The sequence below is a fragment of the Saccopteryx bilineata genome, chromosome 4, assembly GCF_036850765.1.
Source record: "Saccopteryx bilineata isolate mSacBil1 chromosome 4, mSacBil1_pri_phased_curated, whole genome shotgun sequence".
Taxonomy (NCBI): Eukaryota; Metazoa; Chordata; class Mammalia; order Chiroptera; family Emballonuridae; genus Saccopteryx; species Saccopteryx bilineata.
Window position 1 is genome coordinate 143,893,126 of NC_089493.1, and position 23,024 is coordinate 143,916,149.

The 23,024-nt window shown below is 36.8% G+C and overlaps 2 protein-coding genes across 2 annotated transcripts in view; one reads left to right on the forward strand and one right to left on the reverse strand.

Moving 5' to 3' along the window:
* Positions 1 to 23,024, forward strand: part of MPLKIP (M-phase specific PLK1 interacting protein) — a 146,133-nt gene that overhangs the window by 110,431 nt on the left and 12,678 nt on the right. The window lies entirely within an intron of this gene.
* The window catches only part of CDK13 (cyclin dependent kinase 13), a 128,996-nt gene that overhangs the window by 50,065 nt on the left and 55,907 nt on the right, over positions 1 to 23,024 (reverse strand). The window contains exons 6-7 of the mRNA XM_066272102.1: positions 5,884 to 6,073; positions 4,519 to 4,575 (exon numbers count right to left, since the gene is read on the reverse strand). Of these exons, the coding sequence (XP_066128199.1) occupies positions 4,519 to 4,575; positions 5,884 to 6,073 (247 nt within the window). The remainder of the gene's footprint in view (positions 1 to 4,518; positions 4,576 to 5,883; positions 6,074 to 23,024) is intronic.

Consider the following 23,024-nt stretch of genomic DNA (forward strand, 5'->3'; position numbering starts at 1 on the left):
ATCACAATCAAGAGGGATTCATTTCAGAAGCACAAGGATGGTTCAACATATGGAAATCAATCAACGTAAATACCACATCAACAAAGAACAAAAATCATATGATCCTATCAACAGATACAGAAAAGGCATTTGATAAGATACAACATCCCGTTTTGTTTAAAATACTCAATAAAATCAGAAGAGAAAGGTAACTCAACATAATAAAGGCCATATTATGACAGACCATCAGCTAATATCATACTGAATGGTGAAAAAAATGAAAGCTTTTCCTCTAAAATAAGGAACAAGACAAGGCTGCCCACTCCTTCTGCTCTTATTCAACATATTTCTGGAAGTTTTAGCCAGAGCAATCAGGCAAGAGAAAGAAATAAAAGGCATCCATATTGGGAAAGAAGAAGTAAAGGTATCACTTTTTGCAGATGACATAATCCCGTATACAGAAAACTCCAAAGACTCTACCAAAAAACTATTAGAAATAATAAATCCAATACAGTCAAGTCACAAAATACAAAAATCTATTGCTTTTCTACACGCTAATGATGAAACTTTGGAAAATGAACTCAAAAAAACCATTCTTTCTACAACTGAAACAAAAATAAATAATATACGTATGTATAAACTTAACAAAGGCTGTGAAGGACCTATATACTAAAAACTACAAAATACTACTGAAAGAAATTGAAAAAGATACAATGAATGAATAAATATTCCATGTTCATGGACTGGAAGAATCAACATAGTTAAAATGGCTATATTACCCAAAGCAATATACAAATTTAATGCAATCCCCATCAAAATTCCAATGTCAGTTTTTAAAGAAATAGAACAAAAAATTACCAGGTTTGAATAGAACCATAAAAAACCCCAAAAGAGCCAAAGCAATCCTGAGGAAAAATAATGAAGCCAGAGGTATTACACTATCTGACTTCAAATTATACTATAGAGCCACGATAATCAAAACAACATGGTATTGGCAGAAAAACAGACATATAGACCAATAGAAGAGAATTGAGAGCCCAGAAATAAAATCACATATATATATGGACAAATCATCTTTGACAATGGAGTTGAAAAACACAACGAAATAAAGAAAGCCTCTTCAATAAATGGTGCTGGAAAAATTGGAAAGCCATATGCAAAAGAATAAAACTTGACAACAGTTTGTTCCCCTGAACAAAAATTAATTCAAAATGGATCAAAGACCTAACTATAAAATCTGAAACAATAAATTACATAGAAGAAAACAGGTACTAAATTCATGGACCTTGGCTGGAGAGAACAATTTATAAATTTGACCTCAAAGGAAAGGGGAGTAAAGGCAAAAATAAATGAATGGGACTATATCAAACTAAAAAGCTTCTGCACAGCAAAAGAAACCGACAACAAAACAGATAGGCAGCCCACTAAATGGGAGATGATAGCTCCGATAAGAGGTTAATATCCAAAATATATAAAGAACTCACAAAGCTCATCAACAAACAAACAATTCAACTTAAAAATGGGGAAAGGACCTGAAAAGACACTTCTGTCAAGAGGACATATAAATGCCCAACCAATATATGAAAAGATGCTCATCTTCAGTAGTTATTCAAGAAATGCAAATAAAAACTACAATGAGATACCACTTCACACCTGTTAGAGTGGCTATTATCAAGACAAGTAGTAACTAGTGTTGGAGAGGCTGTAGAGCAGGGGTCTCAAACTCGCGGCCCGCCGAACAATTTTGTGCGGCCCGCAGACTAATCCTCGGGCTTACTTAATTTTATCCAAAATATTTTGAATGTCGTGGATTAGTCTGCGGGCTGCACAAAATTGTTCGGCGGGCCGCGAGTTTGAGACCCCTGCAAAGAAACCCTCATTCACTGCTGGTGGATTGCAAATTAGTACATCCATCACGGAAGACAGCATGGTCGTACCTCAAAAAATTAAGAATAAAATTATCATATGACCCAGCCATCCCTCTACTATGTATCTACCCCAAAACTAAAAAATATTGTTATGTAAAGACACATGCACTCCATGTTCATTGCAGCATTATTCACAGTGGTCAAAATATGGAAACAACCAGTGTCCCTTGATAGAGGATTGGATAAAGTGTTGTACATATATACAATGGAATACTACTCAGCCATAAAAAAGATGACATAGTGCCATTCACAGCAAAATGGATGGACCTTGAGAACATTATACTGAATGAAATAAGTAAATGAAAAAAAAGCTAAGAACTGTATGATTTCACACATAGATGGGATATAATACTGAGACTCATGGACATAGACAGAAGTGAAGTGATTACCAGGGGAAGGGGCATTGGGGGAGGGGGACTATTAAGGGTATGGGGGGAAGGTTATAAAGAGGGACAAATATGAGGTGATAGAAAATGATTTGACTTTGGGTGATGGGTATACAGTATAATCAACAGTTTAAATGCTATAGAAATGTTTAACTGAAACCTATGTACTATTATTGATCAATGTCATTCTGTTAATTTTCTAAAAAAAATTAAAAAAAAGAGTATATAAACCCCTGATGGATAAGATACTTACTTATAAAATTATGCACTATTTTATATTATAAATTTGATTAAGCAGAAAAAATTCAGTATATTTAACATAAAAATGCATTCGTGGGATTTTAAATTTCCTAATTCTCTAAGATCAAAATTCCCTTATTAATTCAGCAGGGCAATGAGGACTATAGCTCACTAATATACCTCACTCATGGCACATACCACATTTCATTTTAAAAGGTTCGACATAAAATTTGGCTATACCATCAGTTTTCCTAGAACATATCTATTCCAATGTGAACAAATATCTACATAAAAAGAATCAGATGAGAAATGGTAATTTAGTTTCTCTCCATCTACACTGAAATCTAACATAAAAACAAGAAAAAGTGGATTTATATTTAAGTATGATAAACACATACTGTAATATGGAAGGATGACCTAATTACAGTGAAATCTCAATTAACCAGGTAAGCAGAGAGAATCCTTATGAAACAGAATTTCCCACTAGAGAACAGACACTGAAATTCAATCATTCAAAAAATATCCTTCAAGTGAAGTGTTGGATTAAGTACACATTTGGACCAATTCATTTTTTCCTTCAATTTCTACCAGGAGGCACTATTTTGTTTGACAGAAAAAAAAAAATAATGCCAGTTGGAAACCTTGAACTATATACTTTTGACTCTGCTAGCAAATATTTTTTGATCTTTAAAGTTACTCAACCCTTTCTGGGTCTCAGATTTCTCAAATGCAAAATGATGGTTATAACTTTTAAGCTCTAGAACAATTGAAAACTGAAATAAAAGCCAACTATACAATACTGGCTTTAAATAAAGTATTAATGAAGACTGTAGTGAATAAAACAAAAGAAAAAATGCTCTGACTAAAAAGTAGGCAGAAGGGACTGCAAGCATGTCTATAACAACCCGTCCACACCACAGTTTCGAAAGGTTTTCATGGAACTCAAATGAATCTAAAACATACCATTTTTAAAAATCTCTAAAAACTAAACAATGAAAATAATTTTCAAAATGATGTTACAGGCACTGCAGGATTGAAAAATAAACAGATATTTTTCATTCTAAAAAATTCAAACAGAGGAGTATTTTTTCAAACCAGAAACTGGCAGATTCAGTGAAAGTAAATACCAATTTCTAAGAATTCCAATTAACCAATATTTCATCATACTAAATATGATTACACTAAAGAAATTACAGAACTGCCATACATAAAGAGTGTCAGAATTAAATATGTATCTAAAAATAAAGAAAAATGTCATCTAACAGGAAAGAAATGAGCTAAACTGCAGATTTATTAAATTCAGTTAATTCTTTAGTTTGTTTATGTAAAATACACTATTTTACAAAAATATTTTAAAATTCCATATTAGTTCTAGTAAGACAAGTCATATCTGAGTCTCACCAGTCACAAAAGTACCAAAGTGAAACACGCATGCCCATTTTAGCCAGAGAAGCACCACACACAGTTTATATAATGAACTTCCTACCAGGCCGTTTCAATAAAAGGTTCCAGGGAGCTTAAACATACCCAATTATAGATGTAATTTTTAAAAGAAAGTTCAAAATAATAAAACAAAGTATATAAATTTAAATATGCAATATAAAAAGCATATACTAGGTTTTCACTAAGCACAAAAATTACAAATGCCTGAATGCCTCAATCAGCATTAGAAATATAAATTTCGGAAAAATTCCTACGTGTAAAATAGCACATTAAAAAAATATATATATGTTTACCTTTAAATGCTAAAAACACAATTATTTTAAAATTGAGATAAATGTATAAAATTTTGTAATTAAAATAGTCAACCAAATTATGGTGTAAAATTATATTATCCATTATATTTAACCATGAAATGTAAATTTCTCTTTTCTTAAAATAGATTAAAACTATTAGTAAGGTATCCTTACTGTAGCTTCTCAAACTGGTCTCTAAAGTTTGTAATGTTCATTTGAAAGTACTTTTTTTTTGGAAAGTACTCTTACCTCTCTTCTGAGCTATACAATCGAGCAAGTCCAAAATCTGCAAGTTTTATCTGCCCTCTGGTAGAAACAAAACAAAATGAATAAAAGGTATTAGTCTATTTTGAATTGGTCATACACATTCATATTCTATTCCTAGAACCAATAAAAAAATGTACTTATATAAACTTTTAACTTTGATCACACTGTAGTACCCAAGGTCCTACAGGTAAAGGCAGGTAGATAAACTCAGGATAAGGTAAAAAATTAGTACTTTTTTTTTTAGAGAATTTCAGCTAATATATACTAAGTACTATTTTTATTATTATTACTATTATTATAGTAGTAGTAGTTTAACAGTATTCCAGTATTATTTAGTTTCTATTCAGAAAAGTACACTTTTAAGGAAATGAGATAGTTTCTACCACTTTGTTATAAGACAAATTACTTGTTTAAGCCAATAACTTGTTCAAGAACCAAATAACATCATTTTAAATTTATGTTTAATTTTCCTGTTCTTAGAGGGGACTAAGCACATGGAACACTTTATACTAACCAAAATCAGGACCAGGCATGGTTCACTTAAACTAACACCAATTACAATAGAATTATCAGCATTCAGGTTATGCTGTCATTAAAATAGTCAACATAAGCTTTATATGTTATGTATGTATACATATGTGTGCAGATATGTATACATTTCAAGAAAGCTCACTTTAAAACTGTAATCACTTTTAAAAAACACTATAAATAAAAAATTCTAAAATCTATTCTCAATATAAAGCTAAAAATCATATTATCAATTATTAGATTCATTCACATTATTTGAAGACTATCAAACTTTCTTGTTTATGTACATAACAAACTACTACTGGAAGCTAATTAACTAAAGTTCGTTTAACACAAATCCAGAAATAACACAAGTTGTAATTTTGCTGATTATATTAAAATTGTTTGAGTAATGAAATACAGTTGACCCTTGAACAACGTTGGTTTGCTGCATGGGTCCATTTATATGCAGGGTTTTTTCCAATAAATAGTGTAAATGTATTTTCTTTTCCTAATGATTTCCTTAGTATTTCTTTTCTCTAGCTTACTTTATTGTAAAAATACAGTATACAATACATATGACATAAAATATGTTAATCAACTATTTATGTTATCTGTAAAGCTTCCTTCCTGTCTACAGGAGGCTATGAATAAAGTATTTAGAGAATCGAAAGTTTTTCACAGATTTACAGCTGTGTGTATAAGGGTGGGGGTTAGTGTCCTTAGCCCCACAGTTGTTCAAGGGTCAACTGTAATCTAAATTATAAATCCTTTTAACAAAATCAAGGTATACATTATATTACACTCACTTTGAACATACATATCAAACTCATGTCATACCTATTATTTAGAAGAATATTTGAACATTTAATATCTCTATGCAAAAAGTTCTTCTTATGACAATAATCCAGACCTTCCATGAGCTGTCTCATAAATGACTTTATGTGATTTTCATTAAAGTGAACCAAGCCTGATTCCAGTAGTCCCATCAGATCATGGTCCATATATTCAAATACCAGATAAAATGCACCTAAAAACAAGAATAATTAAAACATTAAAGATTTTTATTCTTATATCTTTTCTATAGGTTCACAATTCTTTTAAATAAAATTCTGAAGTGAAAATTAATCCTGGAAAAGAAGTGCTACTTTGTCACTTTGATAATATTCATGTTTCTCTCTGATTTAATACCACTACATCCCAAGGACGAATCTAACACAGTCTGTGTCTTGTAAACGAAACTCTTAAGATATAAAAGCAACCCTGTTGATTTTCACAATGCAGAGTTTCTAAGTATAATTAATATAAAATAAATTCTTAATTGTCATACATAGTCAAGCAAATTGTCTCTCAACAAAAGTGGAATAATATCAGTATAGCCCATTAAAGAAAACTTAAAGGTGGCAAAAGAATTGTTTTTAATAAAAAAGTCTGAGCTCAGTTGGACTTTAGATGACATCCTTTAAGCCTTCAACATATAATTTAATTCTGTTGATACAACTCCAGAGTATTTAAAAGCACACAAATTACAACTTTATGCTATAAAACCAGCTTAATCCTGCTATCATAGCACACACACAACTGCACTTATGAGATTCAAAAATTCTAAATGACAACAACAAAAAAAATTCTAAATGACACTTGCACAAACTGAATCCCAAGCTATAACAAAAAATATTCTAATCAAGCAGAGTTTAATTTAGCAATTCAAGAATGGAAATAGTAATAAAATTCAATACACCTATTTGTAAAAGGATAAAATTATCAATATGCCAAAAAAAAAAAAGTCACCTGAAGAAAGTTCATGCTCAGTTTGTAATAAAAACAAAGCAGCAATCTCATAGTAAACTTGAAAAGTATATGATGGTACTTCTCTGAAACCAACAACTAATTATATATTTATTAGTACAATGCCAGGTATTATATACAAAATAAAAACATTTATTATTAACTGTTCTAGAAATTAATTAAAGACAAACTATAACTATTAAAAGAGACAAAAATAAGCCCTGTCTGCTTGGCTCAGTGGTAGAGCATCAGCCCAGCATGTGAAAGTCCCGGGTTCGATTCCCGGCCAGGGCACACAGGAGAAGCACCCATCTGCTTCTCCACCCCTCCCCCTCTCCTCCCTCTCTGTCTCTCTCTTCCCCTTCCACAGCCAAGGCTCTATTGGAGCAAAGTTGGCCCAGGCACTGAGGATGGCTCCATGGCCTCTACCTCAGGTGCTAGAATGGCTCATAATGGCCCAGATGGGCAGAGCATCGCCCCCTAGTGGGCATGCCTGGTGGATTCCGGTTGGGTGCCTGCAGGAGTCTGCCTCTCTGCTTCCCTGATTCTCACTTCAGAAAAATACAAAAAAAAAAAAAAAAGACAAAAATATTATTATGGGTGATATAATGGCTGTACTCCTAAAAAGCTAGAAGAAGAGAGTAGCTGCTTTGAGATAATCATATAAAAAAGCGAAAGACTTCACACATATACCAGCAACAAAATAAAACAAAATAAAATACCTAAGAATAAATTTAACCAAGAATGTAAAAGACCTGTACTCAGAAAATTAAAACACATTAAATAAATAAACTGAAGAAGATACAAAGAAGTGGAAGCACATGCAGTGTTCATTGATAGGAAGACTTAACATTGAAATGTCCATATTACCCAAAGCAATTTCTAGATTCAATTCAATTCCTCTCAAGAGAGCAATGATGTTATTTCACAAAACTAGAACAAATATTCCAAAAATTTGTAGAGAGCCACAAAATACTCCAAACAGCTACAGCAATCTTGAGAACAGCAATCTTGAGAAAGAACGAAGTTGGAGGAATTACCTTACATGGTATCAAACTATCATAGTAATCAAAACAACATGGTGCTGGCATAGAAACAGATTCTTTAGGTCAATGGAACAAAATAGCCCAGAAGGAAACCCACACCTTTACAGTCAATATTTGACAAGTGAGGCAAGAACATACAATGGGGTAAAGACAGTCTATCCAATAAATGGTGTTGGAAAAACTGAACAGATATGTGCAAAAAAATGAAACTGGATCACCTTAAACCATATACAAGAATAAACTCAAATGAATAGTTTTAAATGTTATGACTCAAAACCATAACAATCCGAAAAGAAAACATAGGCAGTAAAATTTCTGACACTTCTTGAAGCAATACTCTTTTCTGATATACCACCTCAGGCAAGAAAAACCAAAACAAAAAATAAACAAATGGTACTACAACAAAGACGTTTTTGCATAGCAAAAGAAACCAACAATATGAAAAAACAACCCTTTGAATGGGAGAACATATTCACTGATACAGCAGATAAGGTCATAATATCCAAAATTTACAAGGAACTTATAAAACTTAAAACCGAAAACCCCTCAAAGAATCCAATTCAGAGATGGGACAGCTGACTGGTGATAGCACAGTGGATAAAGCATCCACCTGGGACACTGAGGTCCCAGGTTCAAAGCCCTGAGGTCACCAACTTGAGCACAGGCTCACCAGCTTGAGCGTGGAATCATCAACATGATCCCATAGTTGCTGGCTTGAAGCCCAAAGTGAGTGGCTTGAGCAAGAGGTCACTGGCTTGGCTGAAGCCCCCCAGTCTTGAGAAGCAATCAATGAATAACCAACAGTGCCCCAACTACAAGTTGACACTTCTCATCTCTCTCCCTTCCTGTCTCTCTCTCTCTCTCAAAAAAAAAAAAAAAATTGTAGCGGTACATTTACACAGTCAAGAATACTATTTGTGGGAAAAACCAACCTTGGACTAAACTAAGAGGACTCTTCAACCAAGGAACACTGAAGAAGTCACACTGAGACTGGTAGGAAAAGTGGAAATGCGGAGAGGGCTGCCCAGCTCCCCGGAGCGAACGGCAGCAGGGAGAGACTCGCGTGGCGGGAAGTGAGTTTAGCAGAGGGGGAAGGGTCCTGAGCCCCAGGAATAAAGCCCCAGCCTGCAGCCCCAGAGCCCAGAAGAGGCATAAGGACAGTATTTAGCTAGAAACAAGTCAAGATACTGTTTGTGACAAAGAGTCTGATTTCTCAGACCCAGGATCCTTCTTAAAGGGACCGCACAGACCTCTCTCTCACAACCACTCACCCGGGGCTCCTGGGGACGGGGAGAGAGGAGAGGACCAGAGTAACAGGAAGAGAGTGTAATCTAGAAGGCACAGGGAGAAACATTTCAGGAGATAGTCACCCTAACCCTTGGGATGAGTCACTCCCCAAAGCTGAAGTGAGTATTTCCCCCGGAAACACCAATACCAGCAAAGGGAAGCAGGAGAGCAGCCAAACAAGCTCCCCCGCGGCACTCAGAGCAGAGTCGCATAGAAGGAGGGAGCTTTTGGGTCTACAGTAGTGAGTCTTAGGGTCCGAGCTGCAACGCCCCCACCCACTCAGCTGAGGGCTCGCTGGAGGGTGGGCGGCAGTGGGAGACAAAAGCGCGGTTCTGCTGGCACGGGCGGAAGCCAGCTGGCCACCACTGGGCTCAGGTGTGAGCTCAATCTTGCCCGGCTGGGGAGAAGGGGGCATGCAAAAGTGGTCAAGTTCAGCTGCCAGCAGCCTGTAATCCAGCCTGCGGGAGAAGGGCAGGAACCCCGGAAAGGGTGGAGACCAGCCCCTGAGCAAGGGCTCAGGAGCACAGCCTTGCCCCACCTGTGCAACCCAGGTTTGCGGTCTTACTTGGTAGCCGGCTCCTCCCGTGGGGGTGGAGCCAAAAGCCCAGAAGAGGCAGAGTTCCGCTACTGAGCTGACCTTGGGCACACAGTCCTGCCCGGTGGTAGAGCCAAGGCTAGCAGCCATCCCTCGAGCGGGCTCCTCCTGCAAGGGCAGGGCAAAAGCCCGGAAACAGGCGGAGACCCGCAGCTGAGCAAACGTGCTCGCCAGTGCCCTCAGGACCGAGCATAACGTCACACACGGGGGCGGGGAAAAGGCCAAGGCCACCAACGCTTGTACACTGAGCGCGTGATCACAGCCACTCTCACGAAGAGAAAATGCGGAGGCAGAGAAATACAACACAAATAAACCAAGAGAAATCCCCAGAAAAGGACCTAAGTGAATCAGATATAACCAATTTACCAGATGCAGAGTTTAAAATAACGATTGTTAGGATGCTCAAAGATATTAGAACAACCATAGATGGCCATTATGAAAACCTAAATAAAGAGATAACAAATATAAAAAAGGACATTGAAATAATAAAAAAGAATCAGTCAGAAATGAAAAATACAATATCTGAAATGAATATAATAGAAGGAATTAAAAGCAGGATGGATGAAGCAGAGAATCGAATCAGTGAGTTAGAGGACACATTAAACAAAGGCACAGAAGCAGAGCAGAAAAAAGAAAAGATACTCAAAAAATCTGAGGAAACTCTAAGAGAGCTCTGTGACAGCATGAAGAGAAATAACATCCGCATCATAGGGGTTCCTGAAGAAGAAGAGAAAGAACAAGGGATAGAGACTTTGTTCAAACATATCATAGCGGAAAACTGCCCCCAATTAAGGCAGGAAAACGTTTCACATGTTCAGGAAGCACAGAGAACTCCATTAAGGAGAAACCCAAAGAAACCAACACCAAGACACATCATAATTAAATTACCAAAGCTAAATGATAAAGAGAAGATATTAAAAGCTGCTAGAGAAAAAAAGACTATCACCTACAAAGGAGCCCCCATAAGGATGACTTCTGACTTCTCAACAGAAACACTTGAGGCCAGAAGGGAATGGCAAGAAATATTCAAAGTAATGCAGAACAAGAGCCTACAAACAAGACTATTTATCCAGCAAGGCTGTCATTTAAAGTTGAAGGAGAAATAAAAAGCTTTAGAGACAAAAAAAAACTCAAGGAATTCACTGCAACCAAACCAAGGCTGCAAGAAATGCTAAGGGACCTGTTGTAAACAGATCAAAGGAAAAAACGAATATAGCAAAAGAGGAAAACAATTTTAAAGAAAAAAATGGCAATAAACAATTACATATCAGAAATAACTGATCAAGAGACATAGGGTAGCTGTGTGGATAAGAAAACAGGACCCATACATATGCTGTCTACAGGAGACACACCTTAAATCAAAAGATGCACACAGACTGAAGATAAAAGAATGGAAAAAATATATTTCATGCAAATGGAAATGAAAAAAAAGCTGGGGTAGCAATACTTGTATCAGACAAAATGGACTTTAAAACAAAGACTATAGTTAGAGATAAAGAAGGTCACTACATAATGATAAAGGGAGCAATCCAAAAGGAAGATATAACTGTTATAAATATCTATGCACCTAATATAGGAGCACCTAAATATATAAAGCAGACTTTGATGGACTTAAAGGGCGAGATCAACAATACTATAATAGTAGGGGATTTCAATACCCCATTAACATCATTAGATAGATCCTCAAGAAAGAAAATTAACAAAGAAACAGCAGACTTAAAGGACATATTAGATCAACTCGATTTAATAGATATCTTCAGAACCTTTCACCCTAAAACAGCATAATATACATTCTTTTCAAGCGTTCATGGTACATTCTCTAGAATAGACCACATGTTAGGGCACAAAAGCGGTCTCAACAAATTTAAGAAGATTGAAATCATATCGAGGACTTCCTCTGATCACAATGGCATTAAACTAGAAATCAACCACAATAGAAAAATTGAAAAACATTCAAACACTTGGAAACTAAATACCGTTATTAAATAACGAATGGGTTAACACTGAGATCAAAGAAGAAATTAAAAAATTCCTAGAAACAAACGATAATGAGCATACATCAACTCAAAATTTATGGGACACAGCAAAAGCAGTCCTGAGAGGGAAGTTTATAGCATTACAGGCATACCTCAAGAAGCTAAAAAAAGCTCAAATAAACAACTTAACCCTACATCTAAAAGAACTAGAAAAAAAAAGCAAGTAAAGCCCAGAGCTAGTAGAAGGAAGGAAATAATAAAGATCAGAGCAGAAATAAATGAAATAGAGGCTAAAGAAACAATACAGAGGATCAATGAAACCAAGAGCTGGTTCTTTGAAAAGGTAAACAAGATCAATGAACCTTTAACGAGACTCACCAAGAAAAAAAGAGAGAGGACTCAAATAAATAAAATTAGAAATGAGAGTGGAGAAATAACAACTGACACAACAGAAATACAAAATATTGTAAGAAAATACTATGAAGAACTGTACGCCAAAAAACCAGACAACCTAGATGAAATGGGACAAATTCTTTGAATCATATAATCTTCCAAAAATCAATCTGGAAGAATCAGAAAACCTAAACAGACCAATTACAACAAATGAGATTGAAACAGCTATCAAAAAACTCCCAAAAAAGAAAAGTCCTGGGCCTGATGGCTTCACAAGTGAATTCTACCAAATATTCAAAGAGGAACTAACTCCTATCCTAAGCTATTTAAAAAAATTCAAGAGGAAGGAAGACTTCCAAACTCCTTTTATGAGGTGAGCATAATTCTGATTCCAAAACCAGGCAAAGACAACACACAAAAAAGAAAATTATAGGCCAATATCCCTGATGAACTTAGGTGCAAAAATCCTCAAAAAAATATTAGCAAACTGGATCCAGCAATATGTGAAAAAAATCATACACCATGATCAAGTGGGACTTATTCTTGGGAGGCAAGGCTGGTACAATATTCACAAATCAATCAATGTGATTCATCACATAAACAAAAGAAAGGAGGAAAACCGCATGATAATTTCAATAGATGTAGAAAAAGCATTTGATAAAATCCAGCACCCATTCATGATCAAAACTCTCAGCAAAGTGGGAATACAGGGAACGAACCTCATCATGATAAAGGCCATCTATGACAAACCCACAGCCAACATCATACTCAGTGGGAAAAAATTAAAAGCAATCCCCTTAAGATCAGGAACAAGGCAGGGTGCCCCCTTTCACCACTCTTATTCAACATTGTTCTGGAAGTCCTAACCACAGCAATCAGACAAGAAAAAGAAATAAAAGGCATCCAAATTGGAAAAGAAGAAGTAAAACTATCATTATTTGCAGATGACATGATATTGTATATAGAAAACCCTAAAATCTCAGTCAAAAAACTACTAGACCTGATAAATGATTTCAGCAAGGTGGCAGGATATAAAATCAATAGTCAGAAATCAGAGGCATTTTTATACACTAATAATGAACTGTCAGAAAGAGAAATCAAGGAATCAATCCCCTTTACCATTGCAACCAAAAAAATAAAGTACCTAGGAATAAATCTAACTAAGGAGATTAAAGACTTGTACTCGGAAAATTATAAAACATTGATAAAAGAAATCAGGGAAGATACGAATAAGTGGAGGCATATACCGTGCTCATGGTTAGGAAGAATGAACATCATTAAAATGTCTATATTACCCAAAGCAATTTATAAATTCAATGCAATATCTCCAAAGAGGACACACAGATGGCCAGCAGGCCAATGACTTACTTCAAAGATATAGAACACATATTCCAAAAATTTATATGGAACCAAAAGAGAACACGAATAGCCTCAGCAATCTTGAAAAGGAAGAATAAAGCAGGAGGTATCACACTTCTGGATATCAAGTTATATTATAAGGCCATTGTACTCAAAACAGCATGGCACTGGCATAAGAACAGGCACATAGATCAATGGAACAGAAGAGACAACCCAGAAATAAACCCACAGCTCTATAGACAACTGATATTTGACAAAGGAGGTAAGACAATACAATGGAGTAAAGACAAGCTCTTCAACAAATGGTGTTGGGAAAATTGGACAGCTACCTGCAAAAAAATGAAACTAGACAACCAACTTACACCACTCACAAAAATAAACTCAAAATGGATAAAAGACTTAAATGTAAGGCGTGAAACCATAAGCATCTTAGAAGAAAACATAGGCAGTAAGCTCTCTGACATCTCTCGCAGCAATATATTTGCTGATTTGTCTTCACAGGCAAGTGAAATAAAAGACAGGATAAACAAATGGGACTTTATCAAACTAAAAAGCTTCTGCACAGCTAAAGACAATAAGAACAGAATAAAAAGACAAACTACACAATGGGAGAATATATTTGACATTGCATCTGATAAGGAGTTAATAACCAAAATTTATACATAACTTGTAAAGCTCAAGACCAGGAAGACAAACAATCCAATCCAATAATGGGCAAAAGAAATAGACACTTCTCCAAAGAGGACACACAGATGGCCAATAGGCATATGAAAAAATGTTCAACATCATTAATGATTAGAGAAATGCAAATTAAAACCACAATGAGATATCACCTCACACCAGTCAGAATGGCGCTCATCAATAAGACAACACAGAATAAGTGCTGGCAAGGATATGGAGAAAAGGGAACCCTGCTGCACTGCTGGTGGGAATGCAGACTGGTGCAGCCACTGTGGAAAACAGTATGGAGATTCCTCAAGAAAATAAAAATCGAACTGCCTTTTGACCCAGCTATACCACTGTTAGGAATATACCCCAAGAACACCATAGCACTGTTTGAAAAGAAGAAATGCACCCCCATGTTTATGGCAGCATTGTTCACAATAGCAAAGATCTGGAAACAGCCCAAGTGTCCATCAGAGGATGAGTGGATTAAAAAGCTTTGGTATATATATACTATGGAATACTACTGAGTCATAAGAAATGATGACATAGGATCTTTTACAACAACATGGATGGGCCTTGATAACATTATACTAAGCGAAAGAAGTAAATCAGAAAAAACTAAGAACTATAAGATTCCATACATAGGTGGGACATAAAGATGAGACTCATAGACATGGACAATAGTGTTGGGGTTACAGGGTTGGGGGAGGAGAGGGAGGAGGTTGGGGGAAGGGAGGGGCACAAAAATCATGGCTTTTCAGCATTTGCCATATTCCTCCTTTAATGTATAGACAGACAGCAAATATTTACTTATGGTGTTTCCACTATAAAGACTGCTGTCTTAGGGACAAATGCTGATGAACTATTTCAGCAGTTCCTCCTTCTTCAAAGACTTATATGTCAACATAGAGCTCCATGTTTCATAGGACATACTCAAGATCACTTCATGCTCCCTGGAGCTTTAGCACAAGGGAATGTCCTTTTTTTTCTCTTTTTTTTTTTTTCCTCTTTTCTTTATTTTCTTTATTGTTGTATTTTTTCTTTTACTTATTTATTTTTTGTATTTTTCTGAACATGGATATGGGGAGGCAATCAGACAGACTCCTGCATGCGCCTGACCGGGATCTGCCTGGCATGCCTACCAGGGGGGAATGCTCTGTCCATCTGGGGTGTTGCTCTGTTGCAACCAGAGCCATTCTAGCGACTGAGGCAGAGGTCATGGGGCCATCCTTAGTACCCAGGGTGGCTTTGCTCCGCCTTGGCTGCGGGAGGGGAAGAGAGAGACAGAGAAGAAGGAGGGGGGGGGGGTGGAGAAATAGATGGGTGCTTCTTATGTATGCTCGGACTGGGAATCGAACCCGGGAATCCTGCACACCAGGCCAAGGCTCTACCACTGAGCCAACCGGCCAGGGCCTAGGAATGCCCTTATTGATCAAGCTACCCAAAAGAAAATTATATAGAGCAACCATGACAGACCGAGCAAGTCAATCTCATACTATTCATCACCAGAACACTGCAGCCTGGTGTAAACAGTTTCAACTTTCTCGGGAAGCAGCACGCAGATTGGGAAATCCTGTCCAAGGGGTCCTATACTGCCCCTTCATTTAGAGTTAACCCTCAAGGACCCCTACCAGGACAACCTTGGCAGATGGATGTTGCTCATATACCTTCATTTGGCAAACAGTCACGTCCACATTACAGTGGATACATATTCCGGATCTATAGTAACCTGTCAGAACAGGAGAGGCTGCTAAGCATGTTATAGCTCATTGTCTGTATGCATTGTTCTATTATTGGATTTCCTAAACTGGCTAAACTGAAAATGCTCCTGCATATGGAGCAAAAGCATTCACTGTATTTTGTCATGCTTACAATCTTTAAAGTTAAGGTATTATTAAAGTGTACTCAGCAAACCTTTTAAGGTCAATTTAAAAAAATTCTTTTTTAAAAGGGGGTAGTCATAGCCTGGAACTCCTACGGGTCTACCATATCATACTTTTTACTTAAAAAAAAAAAATTACATTTCTTTTGAATGCTGATGAACAGGAGACACCAAATCTTTTTCGCCTGCAAACTACCACCTTCTTTATTAAATCCAGCTAATAACACTGTTTTGTCTTTTTCCAAATAGCTCCGGATATATGGAAAAGATTTATATAGGCAGATGGGGATCCTCAAACCCCTCAGCGAGATCTTCTGAGCATGGCTTTTAAGATACCTAGAGGCAGAAAAAGCCCAATAGAGATCAGGGGAACTACCAGCTTTTAGGATACACCCTTAAAGGCTCCAACGCCCCAAAGGGGTCTCATAGGATGCCATCTGGGTCCTGCTTCAATAGTGGAAAGGAAGGTCATTGAGCTAAAGCCTGCCAGGCTTACATGCCTCTGCTGTGAGGAAACAGGGACATTGGAAGGTAGGCTTCCCCCTCACTCCTCTAAGGGAGGGTTCAGTCTCTTCCAGCCCTGCTCCAGCCACCTATGACCTAACGTTGCCCAGAAAGCTGGGGTTTGCCACTGAAGGCTGAAGGTGCCTAGGGCCGTCGGCCCCATCTACAACACTGTGGACAAGCCTAGGGTATTTCTTCCAAGAAGCAGGTAAACTGATCTCATTTGCACAAGGGCCACTTAACTATGTTTTGCCTGAATAGTCAGGTTTTTTATTCTTCCCTCAAAGATCTCTGTTGTGGGTGTTGATAGTCCTATTTTCTGCTGCTTTGCTTAATATATAGTGTTTCCTTTATCCCTCCTACCTCAATGCCCACTCATATTTCAGGCTGCGACCTACTCCTAATTTAGAGCTCTCTTTCCCCCTTTTGCCAACTTCCATTATGAATCTACCTTTGTCACCCAGCTTAGTGTATCCCAAGGTTCTCTTTACCATGCCACAGTCGCAGAGCTCCAGGGAAAAGCAACCTGGTCTCATCTCTCCAGGCAGAGGAGAACAGAAGCTCCATATCTACACATGCTGCCAATGGCTTTTCCAGTCTACCTGAATCATTACCAGATAGAAGCAGAGGTCATTGGGACTTGGACATGAGCTGCAAAGTATAGAATGGTGACAACAATTCCAGTGCCATGAAGACTTTTCCTGGATGTGGACTTCTCCTGGTCTCCTGCTCCCTGTGACAGCTCCTAACAGACTGAACTGTGGTTGGGTTGCAGTTTTTCAGGGATTTGGCATGGTGATGGGGCCAACTTGGACTTGGTGAACATGTTGAGGACACTACTCTTTTATGGATTCTTGCTGTATTGGCCAACAGTTTGCTTAAAGGCTTTTACTCACTGTAAAAAAATAGAAGACTGGATAAAGAAGATGGGGCACATATACACCATGGTATACTATTCAGCTAGAAGAAATGATGACATCGGATCACTTACAGCAGAATGGTGGAATCTTGATAACATTATGCGGAGTGAAATAAGTGAATCAGAAAAAAACAAGAACTGCAGGATTCCATACATTGGTGGGACATAAAAACGAGACTAAGAGACATGGACAGGAGTGTGGTGGTTATGGGGGTGGGGGGAGGGAAGGAGGAAGAGGGGGAGGGGGAGGGGTACAAAGAAAACTGGATACAGGGTGACAAAGATCGATCTCTCTTTGGGTGATGGGTATGCAACAGAACTAAATGACAAGATAACCTGGAAATATTTTCTTTGAATATATGCCCTGATTTATTGATGTCACCCCATTAAAATAAAAATTTATTTATAAAAAAAAAAAGAATACTATTTGTAAAAAAAATAAAAAGGAAGAAATATTACTTTTTGTGACAGCATGGGTGGACCTGGACAGTATTATGTAAGTAAAATAAGCCAGTCAGAGAAAAACATGTAGTGTATTTACTTACATACTTACATGTAAAATCTAATAAACAAAATAAACTAAGAAACAAAATAGAAACAGAATGACAGATACAGAGAACAGACTGCTGTCAGAGGGGAACTATGTTGAGAGCTGGGTTAAAAAGGTCAAGAGATTAAGAAAAGAGAAAAAAACCTTACAGAAACAATAGTGTGGTGATTACCAGGGGGAAACGGGTGGAAGAAGGAAAAGAAGGTAAAGAGAGCTATAAATGGTGATGGAGGGAGACTTGAGGTGGTGAACAACAATGCAATATACAGATGATGAATTATAGAACCGAACACCTGAAACCTATAAATTTTATTAACATCATTTCAATAAGTTCAATAAAATAATGAAAATATAAAAATGAGTAACTAATGAGGATAAAAAAAGAAAAGCATTATTTTCTATATTTCATTGAATATAACTAAAGCGCTTCACTGTATCTTTTACTGACTACTCAAAATACACAATCAAAAAATGTTCCATTTGGTTATTCTGGAACAGACTATAATTTGTTTAATAAATATTTTTCTCCTCTATTCAACATTTACATAATTTACACCGGGAAAACAAGAAAACCAGATGGCTGGATAGTTTTTATGTAAATCACTGAAAGAATAACATTTTTACTATGTAAAAATTATACTTAAAATTAAGGAAAATACTGATACCCTAATAAATATAGGCAACATAAACAGGTATTATATAAATAAATATCCCGTGTGCCCTGACCAGGTATCAAACCCAGATTCCCACCTGCCAGTGGATGCTCTACCACTAAGCAAACTGGTTAGGGCCACTCTTCTACTTTTAGTCTGTCCAAATTTCACCTCAGGTAACTCACGTAAGTGTAATCATACAATATCTGTCCTTTTGTGACTGCCTTATTAAACTTAGCATAATGTCCTCAAGGTTCATCGCTGTTGTAGCATTACACGCTTTCCTTCCTTTTTAAAGCTCAATGATATATTGTGTGCATATGCCGCATTTTGCTTATCAACTCATCTGTCCAAGGTCACCTGCGTTGCTTTGACCTCCTGGCTATAAATAATGCTGCTATAAACCTGGAGTACAAACATCTCTTTAAGATGTTTTTAATTTCTTTGGGTATATATATACCCAGAAGTCGAAATGTTAGATCATGCAGTATTCCTTTAATTTTTGAGAATGGCATATTGCCCTGGCCAGGGCGATTAAGTGGATTGTCAACCTGGCACACCTAGGTTATGGTTCCAATTCCCAGTCAGGGCACATAGGAGAAATAATCAATGAGTGCACAACTAAGAGGATCAATGAGTCGATGCTTCTCTTTCCTTGCTCGTTCCTCTTTCTCAAATCAATAGAAAATTTAAATATATAAATTACCATATCATTTTTCACAGCAACTGTATTATTGTACATTCCCACTGGCAGAAAGAGTAAGGGTTTCAATTTCACCACATCCTTGCCATCATTTGATATTTTGTACTATTGCTTTTATTTTTATTTGATAGCCATTATAGGGGTTATGAAGTAGTAACTTCAGTTTTGGGGGTTTTCTTTGACAGAGACAGAGTGAGTCAGGGAGAGGGACAGATAGGGACAGCCATTAAGGGAAAGACATGAGAAGCATCAGTTCTTCGTTGCAGAACCTTAGTAGTTCATTAATTGCTTTCTCATATGTGCCTTGTTCGGTGGGGCTACAGCAGAGCTAAGTGATCCCTTGCTCAAGCCAGTGACCCCATGCTCAAGCTGGATGAGAACACACTTAAGCTGGCAACCTTGGGGTTTCGAACCTAGGTCCTCTGTATCCCAGTCCAATGCTCTATTCACTTGTGCCACCGTCTGGTCAGGCAGTAACTTCAGTTTTGATTTGCATTTTGCTAAAGGTTACCGATGTTGAGCATCTTTTCATGTGCTCAATGTCCACTGAAGTCCTTTGACCTTTCACTGTTGTTGAGTTATAATTTATATAAACTGTGTGTGATCCTTTCCTTATGATCAGCAACTATTTTCTTCCATATTATGGGTTGTTCTTCTCTGTTGATCATGTCCTTTGATGCATAACTTACTTTTGATGTAGTCCAATTTATGTGTTTTGTTGTTACCTGTGATTTTGGTGTCAAAGAAACCACTGTCACTTCCAATGTCATGAAGTTCCCTCATTTTCTTGTACGTTTTATCATCTTAGCTTTTATGTCTAGGCCTTTAATCCATTTTAAGTTATATTTTGTATATGGTGTTAGGTAAGGGACTAACTTTATTGTTCTGCATGTGCACATTTCATTTTCCCTACACCATTTGTTGAAAACACTACCTTTCCCCAAAGAATGTCTTAGCACACTCGTCAAAATTCATTTAATCAGATACACAAGAGCTTATTTCTGAGCTTGACATTCTGTTCCATCAGTCTATATGTCTGTCTTTATACCAGTACTACACTGTTTGATTACTACAGTGTTGTGGTAAGTTTTGAAACCAGAAAGTGTGAGACCTACAACTTTGTTCTTTTTCAAGATTTGTACTTTGACAACTGGGAGTCCTTTGAGATTGCATATGAATTTTAAGATGAATTTTCTATTTCTGCAAAATCCATTGTTGAGATTTTCAGAGGAATTACACAGATCACTTTTAGTATTAAAATCCTAACAATACTGTCTTCTAATCCATTAACAGAGATGTCTTTCATTTTCTGGTGTCTTCTTTCAGCACTGTTTTGAATTTTCAGTGTATAAATCTTTCATTTCCTCAGTCAATTTAGTCCTAAGTATTCTATATTTTGATGCTATTGTACATTGTTTTCATTTCCTTTTCAGATTATTCACGGTTAAGAGTACAGAAACATAACTATTTTTTTATTTTTGTGATAGAGACAGAAAGAGGGACAGATAGGGACAGACAGGAAGGAAGAAAGATGAGAAGCATCAATAATTCTTTGCAGATCTTTAGTCTCCTTCGTTGTTCACTGATTGCTTTCTCTTATGTGCCTTGATCAGGGTGCTATAGCAAGCAAGTGACCCCTTGCTCATGCCAGCGACCTTGGGGTTCTGAACCTGGGCCCTCTGCGTCCCAGTCCGACGCTCTATCCACTGTGGCACCGCCTGGTCAGTTGAAACTCAACTATTGTTGCATCTTGATGCTGTGCCCTGCTACTCTGCTAGATTCATTATTAAGTCTCACATTTTTTGGTATGGAATTTTTAGTATTTTCTACATATAATTTTATCTATAAACAGAGGTAATTCTATTTCTTCCTTAACTTAAGTGTTTATTTCTTTTTATTGCTTAATTGCTCTGACTACTGACTTCTAGTACTGCACTGCAGAGAAGTGAAAAACTCAGGTATCCTTCTCTTCTACCTGGTTTTAGAATACTTTCATTCTTTCAACACTGGGTATATCAGCTATGGTCTTTTCACATATGGCCATTAACATGTTAATGTAGTTTCCTATTCGCTTACTGTTTTTATCATGAAAGGGTGTTAAACTTTGTCAAATGCTTTTTCTGCCATCAACTGTGATAATCATGATTTTGTCCTTAATTCTGTGAATGTAGTATTTTATATAGGTTGATTTTCATATTGAACCATATTTGCATTCTTTCAACATACTGCTGAATTCGGTTTGCAAGTATTTTCTGAAAATTTTTGCCTAAATATTCATCAGAAATATTGCTGTGATTTTTTTCTTGCAGTGTCTTTGCCCATGTTTGGTAGCAAAGTAATGTTGGCCTAACAGAGGAAGTTTGGATGTGTTTCCTCCTATTATATTTTTTTGAAGAATCTGGAGAGCACTGGTGTTAATTCTTCTTTAAATGTTTGGTAGAATTCACCAGTGAAGCCATCTGGTTCCAGAGTTGTTGTTTTCTGTTGTAGATTTTTTGATTATAGATTCATCTCCTTCCTATACTGCTCACAAAAATTAGGAGATATTTCAAAATGACTATGAAGCAATAAAAAAAAGCATTTGATATATTTTTAACAAGATCAGAAAAGGAAAAGACAAGTCAAAGACAGTTGTTCAGTTATGCAAATGAGATACAATACCAACTTTTATTTCATTGGTGAAAATGCATTATACAAAAGGCTGAGCCTGACTAGGCGGTGGCGCAGTGGATAGAGCATCGGACTGGGATGCGGAGGACCCAGGTTTGAGACCCCCAAGGTCGCCAACTTGAGCGTGGGCTCATCTGGTTTGAGCAAAAGCTCACCAGCTTGGACCCAAAGTCTCTGGCTCGAGCAAGGAGTTACTCGGTCTGCTGAAGGCCCAGGGTCAAGGTACATATGAGAAAGCAATCAATGAACAAAAGGCTGAAAGTACTGGAGTATTTGCCCATTCCCTGATCCCCTAATTTTTGTGAGCAGTGTAGTTATAGGTATGTTCAGATGTTCTATTTCTTCATGATTCTTGGCAGGATTTCTGTTTCTGTGAATTTATCCATTTCATCTAGGTTATCCAATTTGTTGATTTGAGTAGTTCATTCCTTTTTATGGCAAAATAATAACCTATCATATGAACATACAGGTTTCCCTGCTATCTGATAATACCAAATCCCTACAAAACCTTTCAAAAGCCAATGGCGTAAAGCAAGGAGTATCCCCTTTTCACAAGTTTGTGTAATATCACTTTGCTTTTACTAAAGACCTGAAATAGTAGGGTAATGGCTTTTCATGTAAAATTGAAAATGCTCTTTGTATCTCTTCCCATTACTAAAACCAAGTATTAATGTAGGTCTTTCATAAAAGCAAAGTGGTATAACAAAAACATTAAGAAAACGGTGATACCTGTTTCAGATACTATCTATTCATCAGTAGATGAACATTTAGATTGTTTGCACTTTTTGGCTAATATGAATTATCCTGTTATAAACATTGGTAGTTTTTGTGCAGCAGACATTTGTTTTAACCTCTTGGATATATCCTTAAGGATAGAAGTTCTAGGTCATGTGGTAACACTATGTTTAATATTTTCAGAAAATGGGAGGGAGGGAGGGGATGGGAGGGAAGGAAAAGTATATATATATATGCAAGTCTTCCAGTCTCTCT